The sequence below is a fragment of the Alligator mississippiensis genome, chromosome 8 (assembly GCF_030867095.1).
Source record: "Alligator mississippiensis isolate rAllMis1 chromosome 8, rAllMis1, whole genome shotgun sequence".
Classification (NCBI taxonomy): domain Eukaryota; kingdom Metazoa; phylum Chordata; order Crocodylia; family Alligatoridae; genus Alligator; species Alligator mississippiensis.
The window spans coordinates 42,498,505-42,524,449 of record NC_081831.1 but is presented as its reverse complement, the minus strand read 5'-3'; the positions used below and the strand labels follow the sequence as shown (position 1 = coordinate 42,524,449).

General features: G+C 51.4%; 2 protein-coding genes across 7 annotated transcripts in view; one reads left to right on the top strand and one right to left on the bottom strand.

Annotated features, from left to right (window-relative positions):
• Positions 1–17,600, top strand: part of DRP2 (dystrophin related protein 2) — a 53,901-nt gene extending 36,301 nt beyond the window's left edge. For 5 of the 6 annotated variants that reach the window (XM_014599233.3, XM_014599234.3, XM_019487990.2 and 2 more), the window contains 10 exons: positions 267–424; positions 682–848; positions 1,972–2,083; positions 2,560–2,696; positions 3,093–3,158; positions 4,080–4,145; positions 5,050–5,193; positions 11,168–11,405; positions 11,608–11,728; positions 12,134–17,600. In XM_014599233.3, coding sequence (XP_014454719.1) covers positions 267–424; positions 682–848; positions 1,972–2,083; positions 2,560–2,696; positions 3,093–3,158; positions 4,080–4,145; positions 5,050–5,193; positions 11,168–11,405; positions 11,608–11,728; positions 12,134–12,270 — 1,346 coding nt within the window. In that variant the 3' untranslated portion in view covers positions 12,271–17,600. The remainder of the gene's footprint in view (positions 1–266; positions 425–681; positions 849–1,971; positions 2,084–2,559; positions 2,697–3,092; positions 3,159–4,079; positions 4,146–5,049; positions 5,194–11,167; positions 11,406–11,607; positions 11,729–12,133) is intronic. The other variant, XM_019487989.2, reaches the window with a different exon arrangement.
• LOC102564741 (uncharacterized) lies at positions 16,855–25,933 on the bottom strand. Its single transcript, XM_019487992.1, has 6 exons — positions 25,194–25,933; positions 24,100–24,279; positions 23,125–23,313; positions 22,705–22,881; positions 21,978–22,119; positions 16,855–20,985 (listed from the first exon to the last, which is right to left on the bottom strand). Exons 1-6 carry the CDS (start codon positions 25,287–25,289, stop codon positions 19,565–19,567), a joined length of 2,205 nt encoding a protein of 734 aa, XP_019343537.1. The 5' UTR covers positions 25,290–25,933; the 3' UTR covers positions 16,855–19,564.
• Positions 25,934–25,945: the final 12 nt, after the last annotated feature.

Sequence of the window (25,945 nt, the reverse complement as noted above, 5' to 3'; positions counted from 1 at the left end):
TGTTTTTACTGCTGGGTTGCATGCACATACACACACATACACTCTGAACTTAGCTGAGGCAAAAAGGGGCCCTGTTTCAGGGAAGAGCCCCCAGCTTTGCTTCCTTTCCTCATACCTTTCACCCACCACTGAAACTTGCATCTCCATACCCCCAGGCATTGAGGGGGGAGCTCTCTCCCCAGCTTCTACATGTATAGTAATATGTCTGTGCTATTGTTCTTTTGCCCCTGTTCTGGTCTCTGTGGGCTCGCCCTTCCACCCAAAAGACCTCTTCAGCCAGGTGGCAAACCCTGGTGGCTTGTGTGACCAGCGGCACCTTGGCATCCTGCTGCATGAGGCCATCCAGGTTCCACGCCAGCTGGGAGAGGTGGCAGCGTTTGGAGGCAGCAATGTGGAGCCTAGTGTCCGCAGCTGCTTCCGCTTTGTAAGTAGCATGGTGGGGACATTTCTATCCTGTCTTCTCACTTCTGGGGTTCTACCCAGTGGGCAAGGAGGTAGCAGCTGTGCTGGCTCAGAGGGAGATGCCAGTCACAGCTATCATTCTGGTGTCCTCTCTGGGAAGGGTAGGAGTGGGAATGGGGGAATATGCTGGCTAGCAGGTGCCTTGGCCGCACTCCCTTGCTTAGTCACTGGAGTTGTGATTTTGTGCTGGGCTCAGCTCCTGTCTTCCTCTTTCCCTAGAGTAATGGGAAACCCGTGATAGAGGTCTCCCAGTTTCTGGAATGGGCCAACCTGGAGCCACAGTCCATGGTATGGCTGGCTGTCCTGCACAGAGTGACCATTGCTGAACAAGTGAAGCACCAGACAAAATGTTCTGTCTGCAGGCAGTGTCCTATCAAAGGCTTCAGGTAGGCAGCACACCCACAGTTGCAGTCCCTGCAGTCACTAGGGAATGACATAGGAATCAGTGATAGTAGGGCTACACTGAGGTGAATTCTGCCCAAGTAATACACAGACAGAGGTTTTGTTTCAGGGCCTCAGTGAAAAGTGTCTGGTGCTGCTTGGTGCAGCGCATGGGGAGGGGTTGTGGGGCTTGCTGCCTCTAGTTGGTTGTTCTGGAACCTGGCTTGGGCTGGGATCAATGAGAAGTTGGTATCACCACCTGTCCTCTGTGAAATGAGATGAATGCATTCTCAGTGCATAAATACCTGTCAGAAATCACCACTACAGCTTGTCCTAACTGGGCCCCATGCTGGCAACCTCAACAGTGACCCAGGATGAATGAGGTGACTGAGCTGACTTCTCCCACCTTTAGAAAGAGATGCATCTTTAGACCGAGTTAAGATATAATCTTATTAGGGCGGATAATACAAATAAACTTCACAGAGAACAAACAGCCTCTGTCTTGCCTCCTTGGGGAAAGAGCAGCTGGAAAGTCATTTATTTTCCTGCACATAGACAATCTGCAGCTGTGGACCTTCTAATTCCCTGGTGTAGTGCCAGTCCAGGTTGAGGCACTAAAGGGAAAAGCCTGCTTTGTCCACATTGTACCTAGCATGTGTGATGATCTCCGGGACATCAAAAATGTTACAGTGAAGTGTGTGTGCTGGGGTAGCTGAAGCCTGATAATATGTTGTTGTTTTTAATATAACTGAGTACTCTCAGACAGCTCCAGCTGGACAGCAGCTGGAGAGGTGATGGAAAAAAGTTCTTTGCCCTGAGCTGGTGGAAGATTCAGGGGTTGGCCTGTGACTATGATAACAAAATAATTTAAGCACCTACAATAGCAGGGTTTCATATCAGCCTCTCCCCACCAGCAGCAATTGAGGGAGCCTGCTGCTGTATTGGGAGCAGTGAGAACTCAGTGTTTTTAGAATCAGTTGTATGCAAGAAAAAAACAGCTTTGTACTATGTGAGCCAGGTGCACTGAACCACAATGAGGTCTCAACCTGGCAGTCTTCCTGGGGGTCTCCCGGATGATGTTTCCTCACAGGTTGTTGCCATCTCCCCAGCTTCTCTTCATCTTCCCAGATATCGAAGCCTGAAGCAGTTCAATGTAGATATCTGTCAGACCTGCTTCCTGACAGGGCGAGCCAGCAAAGGGAATAAGCTGCACTATCCCATCATGGAGTACTATACGCCGGTAAGAAGCTGTGGCTGAGCATTCCCTGCTTTGTGTAGTCAGGGAGCCAGAAGCAGTCAACATGGGCTATTCAGGTGACTGTTCATTCAGCACTGGGTATCTTTTCTACCATCGTTACACATGGGCAGCTCAAGGAATGCTTCGCTGGACTCCACATGAGCCTGGTGGAAGCTACCTACATGGTTCTATATTGCAGATTACGAAGCTGTAACAGTAAATTCAGCTGCTGCCTGCCCTGCAACAATTTAGAAATAGGCAGTGATACTAGATGTATGTGCATATGCCTATATGTAACATGTCACACTCATTTAAGTCCCTGTGTATGGGCTCTCATGTGCTCATTCCATGCTATATGGATGCACATGTTTACAGTCTGGAAAATGCCTCCCTCTTTCTAGTTCAGGGCCAGACTTGGAGGACTGCTTTCTTTTGAATGTCCCCATCCCTCACTTATTAGAGTCTCTGTCTTTCTGCAGACTACGTCTAGTGAGAACATGAGAGACTTTGCTACGACCCTAAAAAACAAGTTCCGGTCGAAGCAGTACTTCAGCAAGCACCCGCAGAGGGGATACCTGCCTGTCCAGTCTGTGCTTGAAGCTGACTTCTCAGAGACGTGAGTGCTGGCCTGCAGACTGGTGCTACCCTGGCCCTGCCTAAAACAGACCCCACAGAAGGACCTGCCCACTGAGGTGCAGGTGCGGGATTGTAGTCCCCTAGATAGGAGAGGCCAGGGGATGAAGGGTTCAGTTAGAGAAGACAGCTTGGGTGTCTGTGATGGCTGGAACAGAGTCTTGATCTTGGAAGAACAGAGATTTTCATTGGCTTGCACAGAGGGAGGGTTTGTTTGAGATGCTGCTTCCATCTTCCTGCCTGACCTTTATGGGAGCAGTGAGTCTCCAGCCAGCCCCTAGTTCTTCTGGTCCTAAATGAGATCAGGGCTGTACCTGTGAGCCATAACTTTGAGTAAAGACTGCAGTGTTTTGCTGACCAGTGTGTGTGTGTCTTCCAGACCAGCCTCCTCCCCGATGCTACCACATGCTGATACCCACTCCCGGATTGAGCACTTTGCCAGCAGGTACTATGCTCTAGGCACCAGGTCAGGAGTGAAGGAGAGTAGTGGGCAGGCGCAGTCCAGCACCCTCCCCCACACCCCACCTTCCACTACATTCACTTTACAGGTATGAGTTATGGCTAACATTGCCTTAGATCAGCTCCAGACTGTGGTGCCACCTTCCTGAGAGGTGGGAGGTAGTGACCAAACTTAAGGAGCCCTTTCGGAGTGGGATGCCCAAATGAATGACCTGTCTTATCCCACCTGCACTGCTGTTGCTTTTGGCTGGGATGCAGCTGTTATATTTATACAAGATCTTTATTTTCACTGAGAACTTCCTACTTATAAGCGTGTAGCTGAAGTTTAGCAGGGGCTCTTTTGAAAGAAGAAGAAAGTGATTGAGTCCTTCATGCCTCGGCCTATCAGGGGCTTTTCCCAGCAGCCCTGTTTCAGACTGATCCATGTAGCATTCTGTGGTTCTTGCATGGTGCCCTCATAATCATCAGTAAATTAATTCTCCCAGTGCCATGGGGGGGCAGAGCTTATCCCCATTGTGTACATGAGGAGCTGAGGCACAGACAGACTTGCTGAAGACTATGCAAGGTAATAGGAATTGAACCTGCATAGTGCCATCACCACTGCACCCACCTTTCATATAGCACTGCAGCACTTGTGAATGTGAAAGGATCTGCTGGTTGTGAGGCCTGGATGGCCTCAGCATAAAGGGTGCATCTCCCAAAACGAATTGTCTAGATGAACAGTTTCTTCCTAAAAAGTACAAAATTACTTAGGATCTAAATAGAAGTTGAGTGACAAGACACCCTGGAGCAGAACAACTGGGCAGGATTCTAGCACAGGGACCCAAAGAAGTGTAGGTACACGGAATGGATATACAGGCCCAATGACTCTCCTGGGAAGGTATCAATCTGGTTTTGTCTCCTTCAGGCTCGCGGAGATGGAAAGTCAGAACTGTTCCTTCTTTAATGACAGCTTGTCCCCAGATGATAGCCTGTGAGTGGTGCATCTTTTATGTGTTTGGAATGTGTTTGTCCATATGGAGAGATGCTGAGGTTCTCTCTCTCCAGGGGGTTTTGAGAAGAGTGCTTGCCTCCCGCCACACTTTACCCATCCCTGTCCTGTCTGTGGTACATAGTAACCATCTCTCCACAGGAATGGAACCAGGATGTCTTATCCTTTGCTCTAAGGAATAGATCAGTGTAGTACCCAACTTGTACAACCTCCTGTACAAATCATGTCCATGTGCTACAAAAAAGCTAATAGAATTCTGGGATGTGTTAACAAGGAAAGTCATAGGCAAGTTGTGGGAAGCGGTTCTTCCACATGTTTCAGTACATGTGGCCTGGCTCATGGGTATTGTGGCCAGTTTGGACATCACACTTTAGACAAGGTATGAACAAATTGGCAAGCATTCAAAGGATAGCAACCAAATGATTAGTGGTTTAAAAAACATGACAAATGAGGAAAGGTTGGAGGAATTGTATAGTATAGAGAAGAAAAGACTAAGAGGGATTAATAACAGTCTTTTTGGTACAAAAAGGGCAGTTTTAAAGAAAATAATTGTTTTTGGGTCTACAAAGGACATGACAAGAAATAACAGGCTTAAACATACACAGGGAAGATTTAAGGTAGCTATTAGGGAGAACTTTCTAACCAAGAGCATGGTGTTAAGCATTGGAATAAATTGCCTGGAGAGGCTATGGAATCTACATCATTGTATGTTTTTAAGGGCAGGTTAGACAAACATTTGCCTGGGGTGGTTGATTATCCTGCTTTGAGCAGGAAGTTGGACTAGATGACCTCCCTTCCAACCCTATGATTCCATGGCTGTGTTTTCCACACAGCCCTCTGGTTGGCTTTCCATCATTGATGCCTCTCCTCCTGGGGTTTGTGGCAGGGATGAGGATCAGTACCTGTTGCGCCACTCCAGTCCAATCACAGACAGAGAACCAGTGGGCAGCCAGCAGGCCAAGGACAGTGTCAACACCAATGATAAGGGGGAGCTGGAGAGAATCCTGGCCCATTTAGAGGATGAAAACAGGTACGTATGCGGGTGAATGCCTAAGCTGGAATATGAAAGTGAGGTTGAGTCAAAGGGCAAAGGAACTAGGAACAGCATGCCAGACCAGCAACTGGGAGCCTGGAGCAGGGCCAGGGAAATGCTGACAGAGTCTTGAGCAAAAGACATAGAAGAAAGGATTTGAAGTATCCAGCTTATGTAGCTTACATAGGTGGGGAGACACGAGGCCCATCTTCAGGCACTGGGAAGGGGAACTCATATAATCAGAGAATCCACTGGTACAGCTTGGGTTTGGGGGGCTGGGGAAAGGGATATCTAGGCTGAATATTAGAGACTTTCTTTTTCAGTGTATGAGGTGCTAGAGTAGGGGTGGACAATAATTTGAGCTGGAGGCCACCTGGGGAGTTTTGGTGAGCTACTGTGGGACAGGTCAGCACCCCCTTTCTCCATCCTGCCCCCCTACAGATCAGCAAAACTCCTTTAGTAGCTCTTCTCCACACTCAGCTGGGATGGGGTTGCAGGGTGGCAGGGCTGGGATCAGGAACATGAAGCAGTGACAGCACAGGGCCAGGGCCTGGGGCAGAGTCATAATTCACTGCCTTCATGCTCCTGCAACAGGTGCTGGTTCTACAGGCAGAGGTGGGTGGGGAGCAGATTTCACCTCTGCCCCAGGCTGTGGACCCATGCTGTCACTGTCTGCAATCCCGGTGTTTCCATTGAGACTGACTGGGACCCACTCAGGCAGGGCATGTGGCCAGGTGGATGGAATGGGGCTGTGGGTGAGCAAGGAGCTGCGTCCAGGAATGGAGTAGTTTCATAGTTGGTAGGGTCGGAAGGGACCTGGGCAGATCATCAAGTCCGACCCCCTGCCATGGGCAGGAAAGAATGCTGGGGTCAAATGATCCCGGCTAGGTGATTATCTAGCCTCCTTTTGAAGACCCCCAGGGTAGGAGTGAGCGCCACCTCCCTTGGAAGTTGATTCCAGATACTAGCTGCCCTGACTGTGAAGTAGTGCTTCCTGATGTCTAGCCTGAACCTATTCTCAATCAGCTTGTGGCCGTTATTCCTAGTTACTCCTGGTAGTGCTCGGAGGAACAGGGACTCTCCCGTTCCCCGCAGGTCCCCCCTGGTAAGTTTATAGACGGCCACCAGATCCCCTCCTAGCCTTCTCTTGTGGAGGCTGAACAGGTTCAGGTCCTGTAGCCTGCCCTACTGCCCCCTGACCATGCGAGTGGCCCTCCTCTGGACCCTCTCCATGTTGTCCACATCCCTCCTGAAGTGCAGCACCCAGAACTGGATGCAGTACTCCAACTGCTGCCTGACCAGTGTCGCATAGAGGGGAAGGATCACCTCCTTGGACCTGCTCGTGATGCATCTGTGGATGCATGACAAGGTGCAGGTTAGCCTTACTGACCGTGTCCTCACATTGGCGGCTCATGTTCATCTTGGAATCAATAATGACTCCAACATCCCTTTCTGCCTCTGTACTGACGAAAAGGGAGTTCCCCAGCCTGTAGGTATGCTGCTGGTTCTTCCTCCCCAGGTGCAGTACCCTACACTTATCAGTATTGAATCCCATCCTATTCTCATCCGCCCATCCCTGTAACCTGTCCAGATGTAGTTGTAGCCTGTCCCTCCCTTCTATCCTGCCCACCTCTCCCCACATCTTAGTGTCATCTACAAATTTGAACAATGTGCTTTTCACCCCCTCGTCCAAGTCGCTTCTAAAGATGTTGAACAGTATGGGCCTGAGGACTGAGCCCTGGGGGACTCTACTGCCCACATCCCTCCAGGTCGAAAATGATCCATCCATCACCGCTGTCTGGGTGCAGCCCTCCAGCCAATTTGCAACCCATCTGACTGTGTAGGCGTCGACACCACAGATGCCTAATTTTTTAATGAGAATGGGGTGAGAGACAGTGTCGAAGGCCTTCCTAAAGTCCAGAAAAACTACATCCACCGCAACACCTGCGTCCAAGGATTTTGTGACCTGGTCATAAAAGGCAACCTGGTTGGTCTGACAGGACCTTCCCCTAATGAACCCATGTTGGTTGCCCCTGAGCATAATCTCCCCTGCTGGTCGCTCACATATGTGCTCCCGGATAATTTTCTCAAAGAGCTTCCCCAGGACCGAGGTAAGACTAACAGGCCTATAGTTACCTGGGTCCTCCTTCCTCCCCTTTTTGAAAATGGGGACCACATTGGCCCTTTTCCAGTCCTCTGGCACCTGGCCAGAGCACCATGAGTGCTCGTAAAGCCGTGCCAGGGGTCCTGCAATGATGCTGCCAATTCCCTCAGCACTTTGGAGTGGAGATCATCTGGACCTGCTGATTTGAACATGTCCAGCTCTACCAGAAGTTCCCTAACTAGGTCCTCCTTGACCCTAGGCCTGGTGGTGCCTCTCCTGAGTCCTTCCAGAATCCCGGTGGGGGAGATGTCCCGGTCCCTGCTCAGAAAAATGGAGGCAAAGAATTTGTTTAAGGAGGTCGGCTTTATCATCTGGTGCAACCACCAGATTTCCAAGCGTGTCCTGCAGGGGCCCCACATTACCCAGTGCCTTCTTTTTTACTCCCTATGTATTTAAAAAAGGACTTTTTGTTATCTTTGATCCTGGTCGCTCATCCTAGTTCTGTCTCTGTCTTAGCCTTCCTAACAGCCCCCCTACAGTCTTGAGCAATGGAGATATAATCCTCCTTGGTGATAGCCCCTCTCTTCCACCGGGTGTACACCTCCTTTTTAGCTTTCAGACGTTCTTGAATGCCTTTGGTCAGCCATGGGGGCTTTTGAGCACTCTTGCCCCATTTGATTCACGTTGGCACTGTCACCCTTTGGGCTCGGAGGATCGTCTCCTTCAGGAACAGCCAACTCCCCTGTCCTCCGGGACCTCAGTGCCTCTTCGACTAATCTCCTTAAGTCATTGAAATCAGCCCTCCTGAAGTCAAGGGCTACTGCCTTGCTGCAGGCCTTTGACACCCTGCTCTGGGTAGTGAATTCCAGTAGGCGATGATCGCTGTCGCCCAGGTGGTTGAAAACCCGCAGTCCCTTCACCAGGTCATCGCCTGTGGCCAGGACCATGTCCGTCCAGCAAGGCATTTTCCCTGGTGGGACTGTGCACCTCCTGCACAGTTAGGTGGAGGTCCTGTATCTCGGCTAGGAACCTACGTGAGCGGTCAGACCTGGCTGACTGCTCCTCCCAGCAGATGTCCAGGTAGTTTAGGTCACCCATGATGACCACATCCCTTGACTTAACTGCCTCCATGAGCTGACCCGAGAATTCCTGGTCCAGCTCTTCTCTCTGGTTGGGTGGTCTGTAGTAGACCCCCACCGTTAAGTCCCTTTCCCCGCGAGCCCCCTGTGTTCTTACCCAGAGCACTTTAGTTTGTCCCTCGTCTGACCCTGTCCTGTTAGTTGAGGACGTGTATTACTCTTTGATGTAGAGTGCCACGCCCCCACCTTTCCATCCCAGTTCTATCCTGCCTGTACAGTCTGTAGCCCTTAATGTTTACCACCCAATCATGGGTCCCACCAGGTTTCAGTGAGCCCCACTATGTCTGCGTTTGTGTTAGCTAGCAGGAGGGTAAGTTCCTCCTGCTTGTTCGCCATACTGTGAGCATTAGTTTAGAGGCAGTTAAGGCCTCCTGTGGGTGCATGCACTACCCCTCCCCCCCCTTGATCCCAGGACTATCCGGACCTCTGTCACTTGCCTGGGTACTTCTTGTGCTCATCACCTGTCTTGGCTGGAAAGTGTCCTCATGTTCTCCTGTGGCCCTATCCCCTGGCAAAGCTAGTTTAAAGCACACCTTACAAGATCAGCCAACCTAGAAAAAATGGCACGCTTGGCTTTAGGGGAGAAGTGAAGCCCATCCCACCCGAGCATGCCCCCTGCGTGAAAATGCAGGTCGTTGTCAAGGAACCAGAGGCCTGCCTGGTGGCACCAACTCCAAAGCTGCCAGTTGACCACTCCAATGCAGGCCTCATGGCACCGTCCGCATCTACTTGCCGGGAGAATAGAGAAGAATACCACCTGCGCTCCCGTCTCCTTCAGCTTGGCCCTTAAGGGCTTGTAGTCCTTCATGATGCAGTCTGGCCTGCTCCCAGCTGTGTCATTCATTCCCACGTGGATTAGGACCATGGGGTACTGGTCCAAGGATCGAATGAGGTCCGGAATCATCTCTGTAATATCCTGAATCCTTGCCCCAGGCAGGCAGCAGACCTCACATGCCATGGGGTCAGGTGGGCAGATGGGACCCTCCGTTCCCCTCAGGATGGAATCTCCGATGACGAGGACCCGACGTTTCTTCCTCATAGTGTTCCGTCCTTGCTCAGGCCGTGCTGTGCGTAGAGTGACACTTTGCCCCCCAGAGGCATCCACTTCCACCTTCTCCTGTAAGGCTGCCAGGGCCTCATATCTGTTCCCCAGTTGTACTTGGGGAGCTGCCACCACGCTAGCCCAAGAGCCTCTGGTTCTAGTGGGTACCTTCTGCCATTCCTCTGCTGTGTGTCTCTCCTGGGAGGTCTGTCCACTGGAAAACTGATCCTGCAGAGAATGGAAACACGTGTCAATTTTGTCCTCCGCAGGCCTGATCCCCCATAGCCTGCTCACCTCAGCCTGGAGTTCCCTCACCTGCTCCTCCAGGCCCCAAAGTCGGGCACAAGAGGGACAGGCAAGGGGGCCTCCAGACCCCTCTCCCACCTGCAGCCTCCAGGTCCCTGCCAAGCAGCCTCCACAGAATGGGGCAGGGGGCTGCCGACCTCACCAGGGGCTCCATCTGGGTGGAGGCCTCAGTAGAGCCCAGGGTAGGTGGCATCACTGGGACGGGGCCCCTAGCAGTCGCTCCCCATGTCCTTACCATGTCTGTGGAGCTGTGAGTCTTCCTCTCTCTCTTGCTGGAGACTCCGTCCTGGTTACTGCTGCATGTTTGCCTTGCACAAACGCTTCAGGGCGTGTCTGTTTGCGTGCGTTGCCCATGCGTGGCTCGGGAGTGTGGCTCCTTGTCGGCTCACTTGAGAGATCCAGGGGACTCCCCTTCCAGATCCTCTGCAGCTGTGCCAGCTCCCTTCACCCTACTCACTTACCTGTGTGGGATCAGCTGCCAACTCTGCTGCCGCCGCTGCGTGTAGGTAGGGGCACCCACTCTGCTCCCAAGCCCTGACTGCTAGGCGGTGCTGAGTCTGGGATCTTGGGGTGATGACAGCATGGGGCTTGGGCAGAGCTGTGATTCGCTCCCTGCAGGCCCCTGCCTGTGGAACCAACACCCGTTGCAAGAACATGTGGGCAGTGGATCATGGCTTTGCCCTGGGCCCTCATTGTCACTGCATTGTGATCCCAGCCCCACTTGCCCATCCCACTCCTGGATGCATCTTCTTGTCCTCCTGCAGCTCCATCCTATGCTCCCGGCCACATGCCCTATGGGGTGGATGGGCCAGGGTGCCTGGAGTGCGGGGCCAGGGCTGGGGCCAGTGGTGGGGAGCCAAGTCCAGCACCCCATTGCCCGAGCCCCAAACTCACATCCAAACCGGAAAAGGTTTCCAACAGAACACTTGTGCCTACCCTGGGCATGGCCCTAGCTGAGCTTACCATTGCAGGCCTTTTTTAGTGTCTCTGATTTGTTGTCGTGCCTGCTTCTTCTCTTGAGCTGTGGTAGTACTACTGTTGGCCACATGGCAATGAACCCTCTGCTGTAGACAGAACTGGCTTCACAGAGAGACTGTTTCCCCAAGATGAAGCCTCCTTCTCCCTCAGGCTTTAGTTCATTATTGAAGTGTTTGTGCACCTTCTGGAAACTGCTTGAAACTGGGGTAGAACCAGGGCAAGGCAGAGAACTTGGAAAGACCAAAGCCCTCAACTGCACCTGATCATCTAAGGCTCCTGTGGCTGGATGTCTGCTCTTCAGTGGGTTGCCAAGCCCAGGCACACAGGTGTTTCTGGGGGCCCACTTGGTGATTCCAGCTTTATTTCTGGAGCAGGTGGATGATCTTGACTTTCTCTTCCCAGGATCCTTCAAGGAGAGCTGAGGCGTTTGAAATGGCAGCACGAAGAAGCAGCAGAGTCTCCAACCCTGGCAGAGGGATCTCCTGAATCAGTCCAAGATCCACACAGTGACGAGCTCCTGGCTGAGGCAAGGATCCTTCGGCAGCACAAGAGCCGTTTGGAGACCAGAATGCAGATCCTGGAGGATCACAACAAGCAGCTGGAGTCCCAGCTGCACCGCCTGAGGGAGCTGCTACTGCAGGTACCTTCCTGGGGAGGATGCAGAGAAGGTCTCAGATCAGCATCTTTGGCATGATCAGGGGTTAGGAAAAGAAGTAGTTGTCTTCAGGAGTGAGGGGAGCCTGACATGAGGACAGGTGCTGCAAATGTAGAAACAGAAGGTTCCAGGGAAGAAGGAATGTGACCAGGAGGTGGTTTTTCTAAAGTTTCTTTTCTCTTTCCAGCCACCAGCAGAGTCAGATGGCAATGGCTCTGCGGCCTCCTCTTTGGCTTCCTCTCCCCACCAGTCAGAGAGCAGTCAGCCCAAGGACAAGGAGCACAACACCCCTGACACTGAGGCTGCAGGTGAGGGCCTGGAGCTGGGCTGAGCTCCTTTTGTGCCAAGTAACAGCCCCCAGCTATCTGTCTGGGCCTCCTCTTAGGTCAGTCTGATGGAACACATTGGTTGCTTGTCCATGGGACTGAGCTGTTTTGCTGGTGGAGAGGCCTGTGACTATTCTCTGTAATGAGGAGCTACAGTAGTCAGACCTATGCTACTCTGCTATCAGACAGCTGCATTTTCTAGGGCTCTACAACCAGTGGCTTTACAACTGACCCTGCGCTGCCTAGTTCATCAAATGAATAGGGCATCAGTCTCTTGATTGCACTGTCATGCACTGTAGATGTGTCACCTTGGCTGGTGTCAGTATGGGTCGTGATCTCTGGACAGCACTGCTAACTACAGCTCTCCCTTCTCTTCCCTTCTCCCAGATGAGGTAGAGCCCAAGACACAGGATGTCAGTGTGTGTTTGGAGGACATCATGGAGAAACTAAGAAATGCTTTCCCCAATTCTCGAGGTAGTCGACTGAAATCCCCTTCGCTGGCTTCATATTCCTTGCTAAAATGAGTGTCATCGTTCAGTATCTTGCTTGGCTTATGTGAAGCCCTAACCCTAATCCAGCCAATCCTGCAGCCATACACTGCTGCCAGACTGCCAAAGTGCTGCTTAGACTCCTTGCTGTGCCATAGATCTCAGGGGGGGAATACTCCCTGATTGTGGAAGAGATCCACAACTGCTGAGAACTGCAGCTGGTTCAGATCTCTCCTAGGTGAATCCAGCCAGACAAGGGAGCCTTCTATGCTAAACAGACTGGTGCTCTGCTGGGTTTACATGTCTCTTGAAGATGAACATGCATGACCCCATCAGGTTCCCAGTGTCTTAGTCTCCCTTATCAGCTCCTTTATCCATCCCAGCCCAGAGCACAGTGCTTCTGCTTCCTGAGTGGGCTTAGGTCAGATGGTTTGGCCTAGCTGACAAAATTCCTCTAGGTCTCCTAGAGCAGAGGTTCCCAAACTTTTTTTTCTTTTTGCATAGCCTTTTCCAGATTTACTAGCTGCCCGCATACCCCTACCAGGATACATTTTATGTTTTAACCCCTTAAATGCCAATTATAATGAAAATTAAATCCATCATTATACAGTTTCTCTTGTGTACCCCCAGAGATGTCTTGCATACCCCCAGGGGTACGCATACCACAGTTTGGGAACCCCTGTCTTAGAGGCTCCCACAGCCTGTGCTCCACTGAGAATATTTGATAGCTAGTGCTAATCTGAATGGCCTACACTCTTCTCACAGCACCTGCTTTGCCCTCTGCTAGGGGTTGGCACTTAACACATCTAATCCTAGGCTGCTGCTGCAGCAATGTATCGGGTAATCCTTTGAGTACACATGGCTCTTCCTCTTATATATGTGCTTGTTCGGGGTCTGCATTTCCTCAGGTGAGCCTCCTTCCATGTCCCACCACAAAATACATTGTGCTGACGGTGGAGCAGGGAACTCATTCAGGTTAAGAACACTACACTGTGGTAATGAGAAATGCTTCCTTCAAGGCTCTCCTGACCCTGACCTGTACCTTCTGCATAGGTCATTAGCATTCTAGCACTAACCAGGTCACTCCCCAGTTTCATCTTACATGACCTGTTGGTTTTTCTTTCAGGTATGACCTCCCTTATCTAACATCTCCCACGAGTAAGAGGCTTTGTCTAACCAGCTGCTTGGCTGCTCTCCTCTCCCTACTCATGCCATTGTGCTCCCCTGTGGCAGGCTTCACTTGGACCCTCCTTAGGGCACCCCACTGGAAGGTCATCCATGATGCTCACCAACTTCAGAAGATCTCAGGGGAATACTCATTGACCACATGGGAATGTGACTGCAGGCTCTTTGGAGCTGTCCTGAGGGTCAGCCAGCCCTGACCTAATGCTCTGGGGGCTGGATTTAAGGAACTCTCTAAAGGAGGCAGAGAAAAGCAGGGACTGAATGCAACGCTAAGATGGTGTTGAGCATGGTGTATAGGCTCCTTCTGTTTACTGGTCACAAACTCTCACCCTGCTTGTGAGTCAGGAAAGGATGATGCCTGTAGCAGATGGCAAAGCCCAGCCCTGCCTCACCTTCTTCAGCTAAGTGGGTCTGCTTCCAGTTCCAGTGGGGTACCAGTCTCCAGACACTCCCACAGCCACTGAACACTCATTGACCACAAAGGATCTTTTTTTAAAACTCAGTTTTTAACCATGCAAGGCTGCCAGTCTCAGGAACTGAGCTCTCTCCAATGGCCTGGTACCCCAGTGTCTCCCACTACTTTCAGAGGTACCACCCCAATAGGAACAGCACTGGGGAGAACAGGGGGGTGGGTGGGAGGAGTCAATATTACAGCTTCAGCCCAGCTAAGTAGCCTTATCTCAAGAGAAGCTTTATAACAGAGCACCTTATCATTTAATTTGCATATATATATATATTTTATATATATATATTCTGTACTCAAATACTATCGTGGACTCACTCACACATTAAATTCTAATACCTTGTGAAGTGTTAATTTGCGCCTTGCTGTTTTGGTCTGGACCAACATTTGCTTCTGTGGGGACAGGCACCTTGTGCGCTATCTCATACTCTCCCAGCTCCCTGTCAAGATGCCCAGGTTGTGCTGCCTCTGGAGCAGAAACTCTTGTGGCACCAGACTAGTGGCACTGGTCTGTTGATCCAGGACTTGCTTCTGTGAGCTGTGTTTGCTTATTGTAACACGCAGGCCTATTCTACAACTTCCCCCTATCCCTTCCATGAGGGAGATTAGGCTAAGTGGAACAGGCAGCCCTGCTTCCATCAGAGGACTTCCAGCAGGCTGAGGGATGTGACAGCAGGTTCCTTGTGTTTATCTCCCTGTTGGCATTTGAAATTTCTGGCCCTCTAGTATTGTTGTGGCTGTTAGCAGTTCCACATCCACTGTATCTAGCAAGGACTCCTCTGCTTCTCTGGCTGATAGGTAAGAGTCTACAACTGACAGCTCCTTTTCCGCCAGGGGTTAAAAGAGAGATGGGAGGACTATAAGTGCCATTGAACCCTTGTGGTCATCATGGCATTGGGTCATCCCTTATATAGTGAGGTGTATTTTGATGTTATCTTAGAGAACGGAGATGGAACTGAACTCTGATGACCTCCACCGTACTTCTAAAATCTTGCCTCCTGTCACTGGACTTTGGAACCATAGATCATTTGCTATAATCCAGGGATCTCTTTCTTAAGTGAGGGAAGTATTTGGTACCAGGGTGGAGTGCAAAAGTTTTGCAAGCATGCAAGATTCCCTGGTGTCTTGTAGTGTAGCAGCAAGTTATCCAAGAAGGATACCTTGGAAGCTCTTGGATCTAGAAGGTTCTGCAAGCTGTTTGTGTAGGGAAAAGTGTTATGTCTGAGAAGGCTGTGGAGTTCAGGTGCTGAGAAGTATTCTGCAGTGGGAACAAGTTGGGAAAGGAGTGAAATGTTCTCTCTTTATTGCTCTAATGGAGGTTGTAGGCTGTGAAGCAATAAGATTGAATTGTTTTAGCCAGATGAAAAGGTTTGTGAAGACCAGGGTAGAATGTTGTATGTAGGCTGTGTTAGGGCTGCTGTTTCTCCAAAAAGTTATGTCACAAGGCATTTCTAACAGAATTCCATGGCCAAAATGGTGTAGATCATGGAGACCTTGCATGACTCTTGGACTTGTGTTTGGAAAAGTTCTGGCTTTTGCTGGTGTTTGACCTTGTGTAGCAAAGGTGCTGTAGATGACATTAGGATTGCCAAAGTATGGTGCAGACTAGTAGACTTCCTTTACTGTGGTGCATCGAAGGCACTGTTATGTTCACTTTGAAGTAGTGTGCTGTGTGTAGGAAGGTCTTTGTTCACTTAAGTTTGATGTGTTGTGTAGTAGAGGTGTAATGCTGTGGGTATTGTTTGGTGCCATGTGTTGTGGATTATGTGGTATATGGCTTTTTGTAGTGCAGTGGAGTTGCAGTGACTTGTGCTGATATTGTGCACTGACAGTCTTGTGGATTTTTGGTCTCCATTAGTAGCACCGTGGCTTGCTCTTCTATGTTGCTCCCTGGAAGAACTGTAGGTTGTTAGGATTGCTGTAGCACGTTTTGTATTAGAGGGGGGGTGGATTCTGGTATTGGCCTTGCTGTAGCATGTTTATATTTAGCTTATTGCTGTGTATTGAGTGGCAAAATGTGCTGGACTGTCTTGTACTAGGCCAGCTTCAGAGGGTTGTGTGGTGTGCTAACATGGCTGTTGCAGGGAGTTAAAGGCTTTTTTGTCACTCCTAACACATGGTGCATTTGTGAAGGGCTGTGCAGACGTGTTCCCCGCCAAAAACATTTTGAGCAGCAGCCCAAGAGCACTTCCTGCCTGGGGATGCCTCCATGTAGCCAAGGACCACAGTTTGCTTCAGAGACAACCTGGTGGTTGCTTGGGAACCACTGCAGAAAGCTTGGGCAGGGGAGATACTGCTGCAGGCTGTGAAGAATGCTCCTCTGAGCTCTGCACTTCCAGAGGCCTGAGATATGCTCACACCCTGCTGATTGGTCTCTATCTCCTGGGAGCCCTGAACCGAGTGGTTGCTGCTTACTGAGGGGGAGCTGCATTGTGCCCTTACAAAGCTCTAGTCAACCAGTGCCTGCAGAAGAAACAGGCTGTGCTTCATCTAGACAGGGATGGAGGAGGACATTTTCCATGTTGCCTCCTTCGCCTGGCTCAGGCACTAGGCAAGAGAAGCAAGTGCAGAACCAGGGCTGCTCCCCTGTGTTCTGTCTGCTGGGAGAGCACAAATCTCAGAGCCCTAGAGCACTGAAAGCAGACCAGGGCATGAGGATCCCCACAGGGTCCTTTGGCTCTCTAAGCTGTGGAGGTCCAGGCTGAGTGGCCTGCTGAATTGGAATCACCCCGTTGTGGGGAGCTGGCTGGGCTGGGAGATGTTTCTGTCTGTTGGAAAGTGCTAACAGGCCTATTTGTTGTTCTGAGAGGAGAAAGGCAGATCTGAATGAGATGCTGGCTGGAGGTGGCCCTGGTGTGGAGCTGCAGAAGGAAAAAGGGCAAAAATACCTCCAAAAATGGGTTAGCAGCTTCCGCTGTGACCTCCCTCCTCAGGATGTGAGCAAGAGCTCGAAGTAAGACAGCACTAGCATGTGCAGGAGCTGAGCTCCACAGTGAGTTTCTTTATTGTTCCACTGAGCAAGTTGGTGCCTAGACAGTGAAGTAAAACTGGTGTGAGGGGCTGGCATGCTCTGCCCAGCAGTGCTTCCTGTGGCTTTACTAAAGCACTGCCACCTGGTACTTGCTGCTTTGGCCCCAGGCACTCCCTGCACTCTGCCGTCTATCCATCCCACTCAGGGCATTCCGCCCCCTCAAACCTGCCCTGTGTCATCCAGGGACTCTTAATTCCCTTCTGCCAAACCCGTATTTGGTTCCCCACTTTCAAACGTTTTCTCCTTGCTGTGAGTGCGAGTCTAGGCCCTGATGCAGACTTCCTGCTGGATAAAGGTAACAGCAGGGGACTCACTATAAAGTCACTGTTTAAAGTTGATAGACTCCAATTTTCTGCCCATCTGGAGCTTCCTCCTTCTGCCCCTCAGAGTCTTTCTCTCATCCTCTACTGGAAGGGCAGCAGTAGAGGATCAGAGATCTCTGTCCCTCCGCAAGCCCTGTGCCTGCGTAAAGGGTTGACCTAGACTGGCTATGCCTTCCTCTGGGACACTCCAGCACATGCAGAGTTGTGCTGTGCATGAGCAAAGTCAGGATTTCTGTTATTGCACTGGGATGGAGCTGGGAGGGGAACAAAGTGGCTAACACTAGAGTTACCATTTGTTTGGTTCTGTCCTCACTGGCTTCTCCATTTCTGCTCTGGAAAGAGAATAAATTTGTATTTCTATTGATATTCTGGCTGGTACTTCGGCCTCTTATTTCTCTGGGGTTCCCCTTCCCTCTTGAGGAGGGTTGCTGTGGGCTTCCCTGGTTGTCTCAGAGATTCCTTCTGCCAAGTGGCAGATACTGAAGGACCCTCCCCTGTGGGCACATCTCTGTGGAACTGTCTATCCCTGACTCCCCTTCCTGGCATGTGCCTGGCCACCCTGTGCTGTGGTTCCCCATGGTGGTGTCTGCAAACCTGCTCTAGATCAGATTTGCTCAGATAACATGCATCCCCACCCCCCAGGTCAGCATTTGCAGATTCCAGGGTGCATTTGGAAATGGAGCAGGCTGCTGCTTCTGTTCTTACACTATCACCAGGACTAAAGGTTCTGCAGCAAGGCCCTCTTTAGCAGTTCTGTCACAGTGTGAGCCCACAGCATGCTCCAGCCCCTTCCCAAGCACTGCTGGTCCGGTGACCGGTCTGTCATTATCAGCAAGCAGGCAGGAGGCTTCAAGCACACTAGGGGAACCATAGTGCAGGAAGGAGGTGCCACTTCCCAGATCCCTCCTCTGCTCAGATCAGACTGGTATTTGTTCTCTTCTTCCTGTCGCTGCTCAGTTTACAAAGTGTCACCTGGCCTTTGTAGTCTTAAGTTACATGCTCCTGTTTGCAAAGCTTTTCTTCCGTGCAGTTGCAGCATAAATGGGCAAACAAACAGGGGCCACTAGATGCCTAAAGAGATGTCCACACTCCTCACCCTGTTACTCTTCCGGTGTGACTTGCTCTACCAGGGTTGTTTTCAGCTAGCAGGTGCGTCCCCAGTTACCACTGCCCTTCCTTCACTCTAACAGCACTAGGCTTGTTCATCTGGAAGCACAAAGTGCTTTGCAGATGTTCTTTGGCCAGGTCTAAAAAATGCTAGTGGGGAAACTGAGACACTAAAGCCAAGGACTGGCCCTAAAATCAGAGACAGAGTCTAGGAGCCTTAACACTCAGATTTACCCTGCTTCCCTTGTTTATAGACTGAAGCCAGGTCTCTGCAGTCGAGAGCAAATAATTTTTTTTTCAGGGCCCTATTCAGTTTCTTCCATCTGGACAGCCCACCCATTGCCTCCGGTGAGAATCCACTTGGGCCTCTGGAGTGCCTGAAACCTCCTCTCCCCACTATCAACAAGGAGCAAAGTGCAGTCTAAGTCAATGGGGAAGGGAAAGGTTCATAGAGCAAAGTAACTGTTTCTGCCCTTGGACTTCAGCCTGCACATCCCACAGGATTGGGATTGCCTGAATACTGGGCAAAGATGCAGGACCACCATGTACAGGAGGACCCTGCTTGGGAGTTGTGCATGGACAGCAAAGCTTTCCTGCTGACACAAGCACTCGGCCTGCAGGACCAGCCTGTGAACATATGTGACTGCTGCCTCAAAGATGCTGGCAACATCCAGGAAAGAGTTCAGCCAGAGCCTTGCCAGAAAAGCACTTAATTTCTCAGGGAACAAACTCAACAGCAGAGACATGAGGAAGACTTTCAGAGAAGCCAGCACTGACGACTCAGCATGGGGCAAGGGGGCCTGGCTCAGGCCGTGAGCACAGAGACTGGGGAACAGGAGGCATCTGTCATACTCTGAAGGTAGAGAGAAGGGGATGACATCGATAGCACTGGCTCCTGCCACCCTGGCTGTGGTGATTCTTCAGATCTCATCAGGCAGTGAAGCCCTGACAGGAAGGGAAGCACCATGTACACCACAGACCTGGCAGGCACCAAAGAGCTCAGTCATCTTTCAGGAAGCTCAGCCTTAGGGGGCCAGAGGCTCTTTCAGGACAGAGGAGCTCCAAATGGTGCAGCCCATCCTGGTATACCCATCCCCTGCTCACTGTCCAGCATAGGGTGAGGGAGGCTTCACCCACCCATCTTCCCCCACTTGACGAGCAGCATGCACCTTCAGTGCTGGCCTCATTCCAGTTTGTTGGCCAGGAAGTGTCTGATATTTCTCAGCAGTCTTCTTGAAGTTTCCTGCCATGCTTTCTCCCCTGCCCTGTCCTCTCCTCTAAGCTCTGCTCTGCTGTGTTGGAGCAGCAGTGCCCTTCAGCTCCCCCTTCCCATTCTCCATCCAACTCTGGGCTCCCTTCTTGGCTTTCTGCCACAGGCCCCTCACCACAGCCCCCTTTTCCAGGGCTTGGCTCCACAGCCTTCCCCTCTGTCCTACACTTCCTTTGGCCTTCCCCTGCTCTGCCTTTGCTGCAGCTCCCTTGCTTTGTTTCTTCTGCATCACCTGTATCTCCCACACTTCCACTGTCCCCAAAATTCCCTTGGTCTGATCCTTCCTCAAGGCCTGTCTCTGCCCCAGAACTGCCTTGCCCTGGTTCTTCCCCTCTTGTGCTCTCTTCTTTGAGCTCCTCCTCTCTTGTCCTACTCTCTTCACCACAGTTCCTCTGGTCTGGTTCTTCCATCCAAGTTTCTGCAGTCCCATCTCCATGTCCTGTCTCCCCTGCCCCACTGCTGCCTAGGTCTGGGTGTTTCTTTGGAGTGCTTTTTTCCCCAAGTTCTGCCTCTTCAGTTCCCCTCTCAGCTTTGAAGCTTCTGTGGCCTTGGACTTTCTTCTTTCCTTCTAAGTTCCCCTCCCCAAGTCCCACCTTTCCTGCCCCTGACTTGCCCTGCTCCAATTCTTGAATCTTGGTGTTCTCTTCCCCAGGCACTGAGTCTCCCAGCCCTGTATTCCTCTTTTCTGTTTCTTCCTTCTGCCAGCTCTCCCCATGTCCTTCCTCTTCTATCCTTGCCTCTGGCACAGAATTCTCCTGCTCCTGTTTTTCCCTGTCTTTGGTTTCATCTGGGACCTTAGAGTTCCCTTGGTCTGGTTCTTTCCTTTGTCTGGTCTGGCCAGGGACTTCTGCAGTCCCAGAATTCCCCTGGTGTGGTTCTTCCCTCTGTCTGTTCTCTCCATGTTCCTCCTCTTCCTCCATTATCTCTGCCCTAGAACTCACCTGACCAGGTCCTTCCCTCTGCCTATTCTCTTTAAGTCTTGCTGCTTCTATCCTCAGCTCTTCCCTGGAATTCTCTTGGTCAGCTTCTTTCCCCTCTGCTCTGAAGCACTCTGTTCCCAATCCTGTCTCTGACTTTTCCCAACCTCCGCCTCCCTCCTCATTACCAGCTGTAGCATAGCCACCTCCTGCCTGCTGCTCCTCCCCTGTTGCTGCTCCCTCAGGCTGAGGCTGCTGAAAGAGCCCCTGGTATCTCTTGCGATCTTCAACATGTTTTTTCCTCATCCTTTCCCCCAAGATCTTCATCTCTTTTTTCGCAGCTGCTGCCATTGATGGATCCAGCTGAGCCGCCTGCAAGAAGTCGTTTCGTGCCTCTTTTTCATTCCAGACAGCAGCGTGGGCCTTTGCACGCTTGAAATAGGCCTTTGCGTTTCCTATTAGAGTGGAGAAAAACTGAGGTGAGCTCTCAACCTGTTCACCTGTCCCAGGCTCTGCCCCATATCCAGCGGCTCTGCCCACAGAAGATGGCTATACAGGTCTCCCACTGGAGCCCAACAGCCCTTCTGAGCCTTCCAAGTGGATAAGAAAGAGCAGACTTAGTCTCTGCTTACTCCTCTAGCAAGAGCAGCAGGGTATGGGAGCCCACACTTGCTCCACAGTTTTACTCTCATCTTGTCCCCTGACACCCAAAAGGAGTCCAGTCTGCAAAAGCAGATCAACCGGAGCTGCTCCATCTGGTCCAGTATCCTAGCTTTGGCCAGTAGTAGCCACTTCACAGGAAAGTGCATGAAACTGCAGCATGGACAATTATAGCATGGCCTGCTGAGTGGGGAAGCTTCTTAGGAGCCCCTTTCAATCAGGGGGGTTTATTCATGCACTGGACCATGAAGGCTTTATATCCAAGCATGAGATATTCTCAGAGTCCATATCAAATTTCTAAAATCCTCCTAAGCTTTGAGCTTCTGTCTGGTGATGAGTTCCACAGTCTAAATCATGCCTGGTGTAAAGTGTTTCCCTTTTGCTACAACCTAGAGTTCTCAGAGGGGAAAACTGGTGGATGAGAGACCTACCCCATCTGTCAGCCAGAGTGCAAGCTCCTCCCCAGCCTGGGAACAGCTCTGATGCTCTGCAGTAGGTTAGCTTATATTGCTAGCTCTGCCACTGCCCTCATCAAGAGGAGTTTCAGCTGCAACTAAATTCTATGGCCAAACCTCACATAGGCAGTGCAATTTGTGGGCAGGAGAAGCTCAACACAGGATGCTAAGTTTCCTAAGTAAAAGAGGCAGAGTAGGAGGTAGCATCTGAGGCAGCAGTTAAAGAAAATTAGGTCCTGGGGATTAGAAGCAGGACAGAGGCCACTTCTTGCCAGGACTGAAGGGATTAGAGTCTGGGAGGCAGGTGGAAAGGCCTGCTCTAGTGTCCTTACCATGGCTTTTCTGAAGGATCTCAGTAGTGTGCTCCAAGACCTCATAGTACTCGCCCAGCTCCAGCTGGCACTGGCAATAATTCAGCATGAGGGGTGTCATGAGATTCTGCAGCTTCAGCCAGTCCTCCTCCCAGGGCTTCTCCTGCTCACAAAGCCAGCAACATGGAGGTCAAGGTATGCTACTCTCCAAGGCAGGTGTCATACATAGCTGGGGAGCATCCTAGCAATGTTCCAAGGCAGGTGAACAGACAAGTTTGGTAAGTGGAGTCCACTGGCTCCTATGGGGCGAGACGCCCTGAGTACACCCTCTGCTAGCCACACCCTACCACTTGCATGCCCTTCAGGCACCTCTCTGGTTCAATGGCAGGACTGGAGTGCTCACAGTGAGCCCTGATCACCCACCTCACCCTTTCCATCTGCTTATTTTATTTAAGGGATTTTGTACCAGGGAAGACCTAAAACAGGCCTAGAAGTACTAGACTCAGGGAACAACCACAGTGTGCAAAGCAATGGCTGACGAAGATCTTTCTGGCTTAGAGGCACTGCTTAGCTCCCCTGTCCTGCGGAGGACATCCTGCAGGTACAGGCAAGCTGGTGGGTACAGCTCTGCACCACAGGCATGACCCATGCAGGTGGCGGTAGCACAGTTGAGGAACTGAGGAGGGAAGTGTTACAGGCTTGTCTGGGCTACCCCCCCGTAGGTGTTGGTCACCCTGTGGGTGCTCACCTTGGCTTGGAGGTTCCGGAGGCAGACAACAGCTTCCTGGTACTTCTCAGCTGCCTCGCGGTACTTCTTGTGCAGGACGAGCCGGTTGCCCTCGCTATGCAACACAGGCACTGCTGCCAGCTTCTCCTCTTTGCTCATGGCCCATGTGTCTCGCTTGTAGGCAGAGGGATCGTCTACCTGGGGAGGGGGAGGGATAACCCTGCATGCACTCACCCTGAGTGCTCCTCAAGTCTCCTTATGAGCACTGTTGCCTGCCCTTCCCTGCCCCCCTCCCCCTCAGCCCCAGAGGAGCTACCTGCATGGGCCATTTTGAGCACTACCGCATAGATGAGGAGCTGTGCTTCACCCTATCACTGCCCTCAACACCTTTTACCCTCCTTCCCCCTCACCCCCCAGCCACCTCTCCCCTCCCAGCCTCACTTTGAAAAGCTCCATGATGAAGATGAGGGGCTGCGGTGTCCTCTGTAGTTCATCCAGGTCCTCATAGCCTGTGCTGTGGTAGTCAAACATGTTCCCCATCCCACAGCGGTGCCTTTGTCCCTCTAAGGGGTCCTTGCCCTCTGCAATTCTCCTCATGCCCTTGGAGACCAAGGCATACATGCCTGTGTGCTGAAGAAGAAGCCTCTGTTCAGGTACATATACAAAACTTGCTCTCCTTGCTGCGGCCATGGGGAGGTCATGACCAGGGTATGCCTGGTGCTCTCAGTTGGGGAGCTTAAGGGGAACCCCTGCTCAGCTGGCCAAGTGGGAGAGGCACAATCTGTGGCTGGGGCCTGGAGTCTAGCACAGGCATGGGGGTACTATGAAAATGGCTGTGGAGATCCCCTCCTCTCCAAGCTAATTCCTAGTCTGCTGAACTGTAGCCTCCACTGTGCCCTATGTTACAATCCCTGAGGGGGCCAGGTGCCTTAGCAGAGCAAGTATGATGCATCTATACATATCCAGGGGTGACCTGAAGCCTCACTTTGGAAGTTTCTCCCAGATGATCCAGCTGTCAGTGGGTACTTGGTCATTTGGACTCTCAGGGGTCGAGGGCAAGCAGACATGGTACTGACCACACCACTTCCTTGTGTGCCTTTGGCAGTAGGAACTGGTGCACTTGGACCATACCAGCCTGGTGGACTGCTAGGCTTGAGCAGCCTTAACCTGGGCTCCTCACCTAAAGTCCCCAGGTTAACTATCACTGCTTGGTGAAAAGCTGGTTGTTGGGAACAAGCAGGCCCTCAACCCAAGGGAGGTGGATGTGCACCTGCCTACATACAGGCTGCACAGAGCCGTGTGGATCATGGGGCTTGTGTGCGTGTGTCTGTGTCAGGGAGCACAATGCTATGCACGTGTATGAATTTTGGCATGGGCGGTGGGTCTCAGGAATTGAAGCCTGGGTACGTCACTCACAACAGCATCACACCAAAACTCTGCCACCTCTCTGATGCGCATGGAGGTCAGCAGGGTCTCCCACACCTCCATCTTAAACATCTTCCCCACGATGATCTCCATGGGGATACCAGAGTCTCGGCTGTCGTCGATCACCGTGCGCTCAAAGTCATCTTTCAGCGTCTGGAAGTGGAACGTGATCTGCCTCAGGGAGAGATCAGGGCAGAGTGGGTCAGTCCCAGGGCACTGAGGTAGTTCCTTCCCCCCCTCTCCCACCCTGAACCCACCCAGCTCTCAAGGAGACAGGCTCACAAGCATCCAGATCAGCATAAATTCTCTCACCATGCCCCTCCATATAGTGAAAACAGAGCACCTCCTGCCTGTTTCTTAGAGCCTGTGAGATGCTCCCCATGCTAACTTGTTTGTTCCATGCCCAGCTGCCATCTGTGGCTGCCCCCTTTAGCCCAACACAAATTAGACTAGTAGCGTGAGCTCCCTCAGCAGTACCCTGTCAGCATCTGTCTGGTGCAACCTTCCCAGCAGGGATGCTGAAAGCTAATAGCCAAGTAACTCCTCCAGTCCCACTGCTGGAGAGCAGTAAAGTGGCACTATTACACCCATTGTCAGCCCCCTATGTACAGTACTTGTGTGGGTGATGTCACTGCCAAACACATTTATGCCCTCTGTTTGTAGTGGTGAATTCATGGAGCTCCAGACCAAGATGAATTATAGCAACAAAACTGTCAGCTGAATCCCAGCTGCTTGGCCTCTTGCAGCTGTTGATGATGGAGGCAGATGGAATACAGTTGGAATACCAGAGCTCAGATGGAGAGAGCAGTGTGAGATACCTGCTGCCTGGTAAACACCTCTAATTCCATCTTGAATGGCTGGAAGAATTCACCTGTGTTGGGTTTGTTTCTGATTTAATGATGTGCACTTTTAAAGGAGGCCCTGGAGCAGGTAGATTGTAGTAAGCACCTTAGGTCACCACTCAAAGCAGAGCAGTAGGGAGGGGCTGCTAGGGATTCCCACTGCCCACTGCTGTAGGGGTAAGGACATCCCTGCCCGGCTCTGGCACCACTTAGCTAGCAGAGATGCCCCTCGAGCGCAGTTACCTTGCTCCCATCTTGGAATGTTGGCAGCTGCCCACAGCCTCCGTGCAAAATCTTCTTCTTGACACCTGGCACGTTAAGCAGGTACATTGCATCCATGATCAGGCAGGCAGGTCTTCCCCTGAAGAAGTGAACTGGACACACAGTTCTGTGCTATCTCTCTACAGCTCTCCTCACAGTGCCTTCATCTCCTGCCTACAGGAGCTGTTTTGCTCCCTACTCCCCCTCATTCTCATCTCAGCAGCCTTTAATACCTCCTAGCTGGCTCAAGGCTGCAGCATTGCCCTGAGTCCCAAGCTCTTCTGCTCTTCAGGACCATAAGTCTTTATATGCAGTAAGCCTCCCCCCTGAATGGTGGGGGCTGTTACCTGTTATCCTTCCTTTCCCATCTATCTTTGCCTCACTGCTGCCTTTTCTACAGTACAGAAAAGCCCATGCCACACCCTCCTCATCCCCAAATACCATCTGATGCATTCTGACAGCTGCAGATGGGAGCTGCCTTTCTAATCCTCTTCCCACCCTGCTAGGTTAATCTCAGATTTGCCTCCCTGATCTGCCAGGATTAGAGACGGTTCCATTCTTTCTGCAGTTCTTGCCCCCTCCTTTCCCCATTAATCTTCTAGCAGCTTCCATGTGCTCTTCCATGCAGAGCTTTCCCTCTCTAGCCAGTCTCCTTCTCCATCCCCAACCAAGCAAGAGCAATCTCAGCATTATGAGTCTGGCCATGCTGCAGTGGCATCAGAGCACCGTCAGAG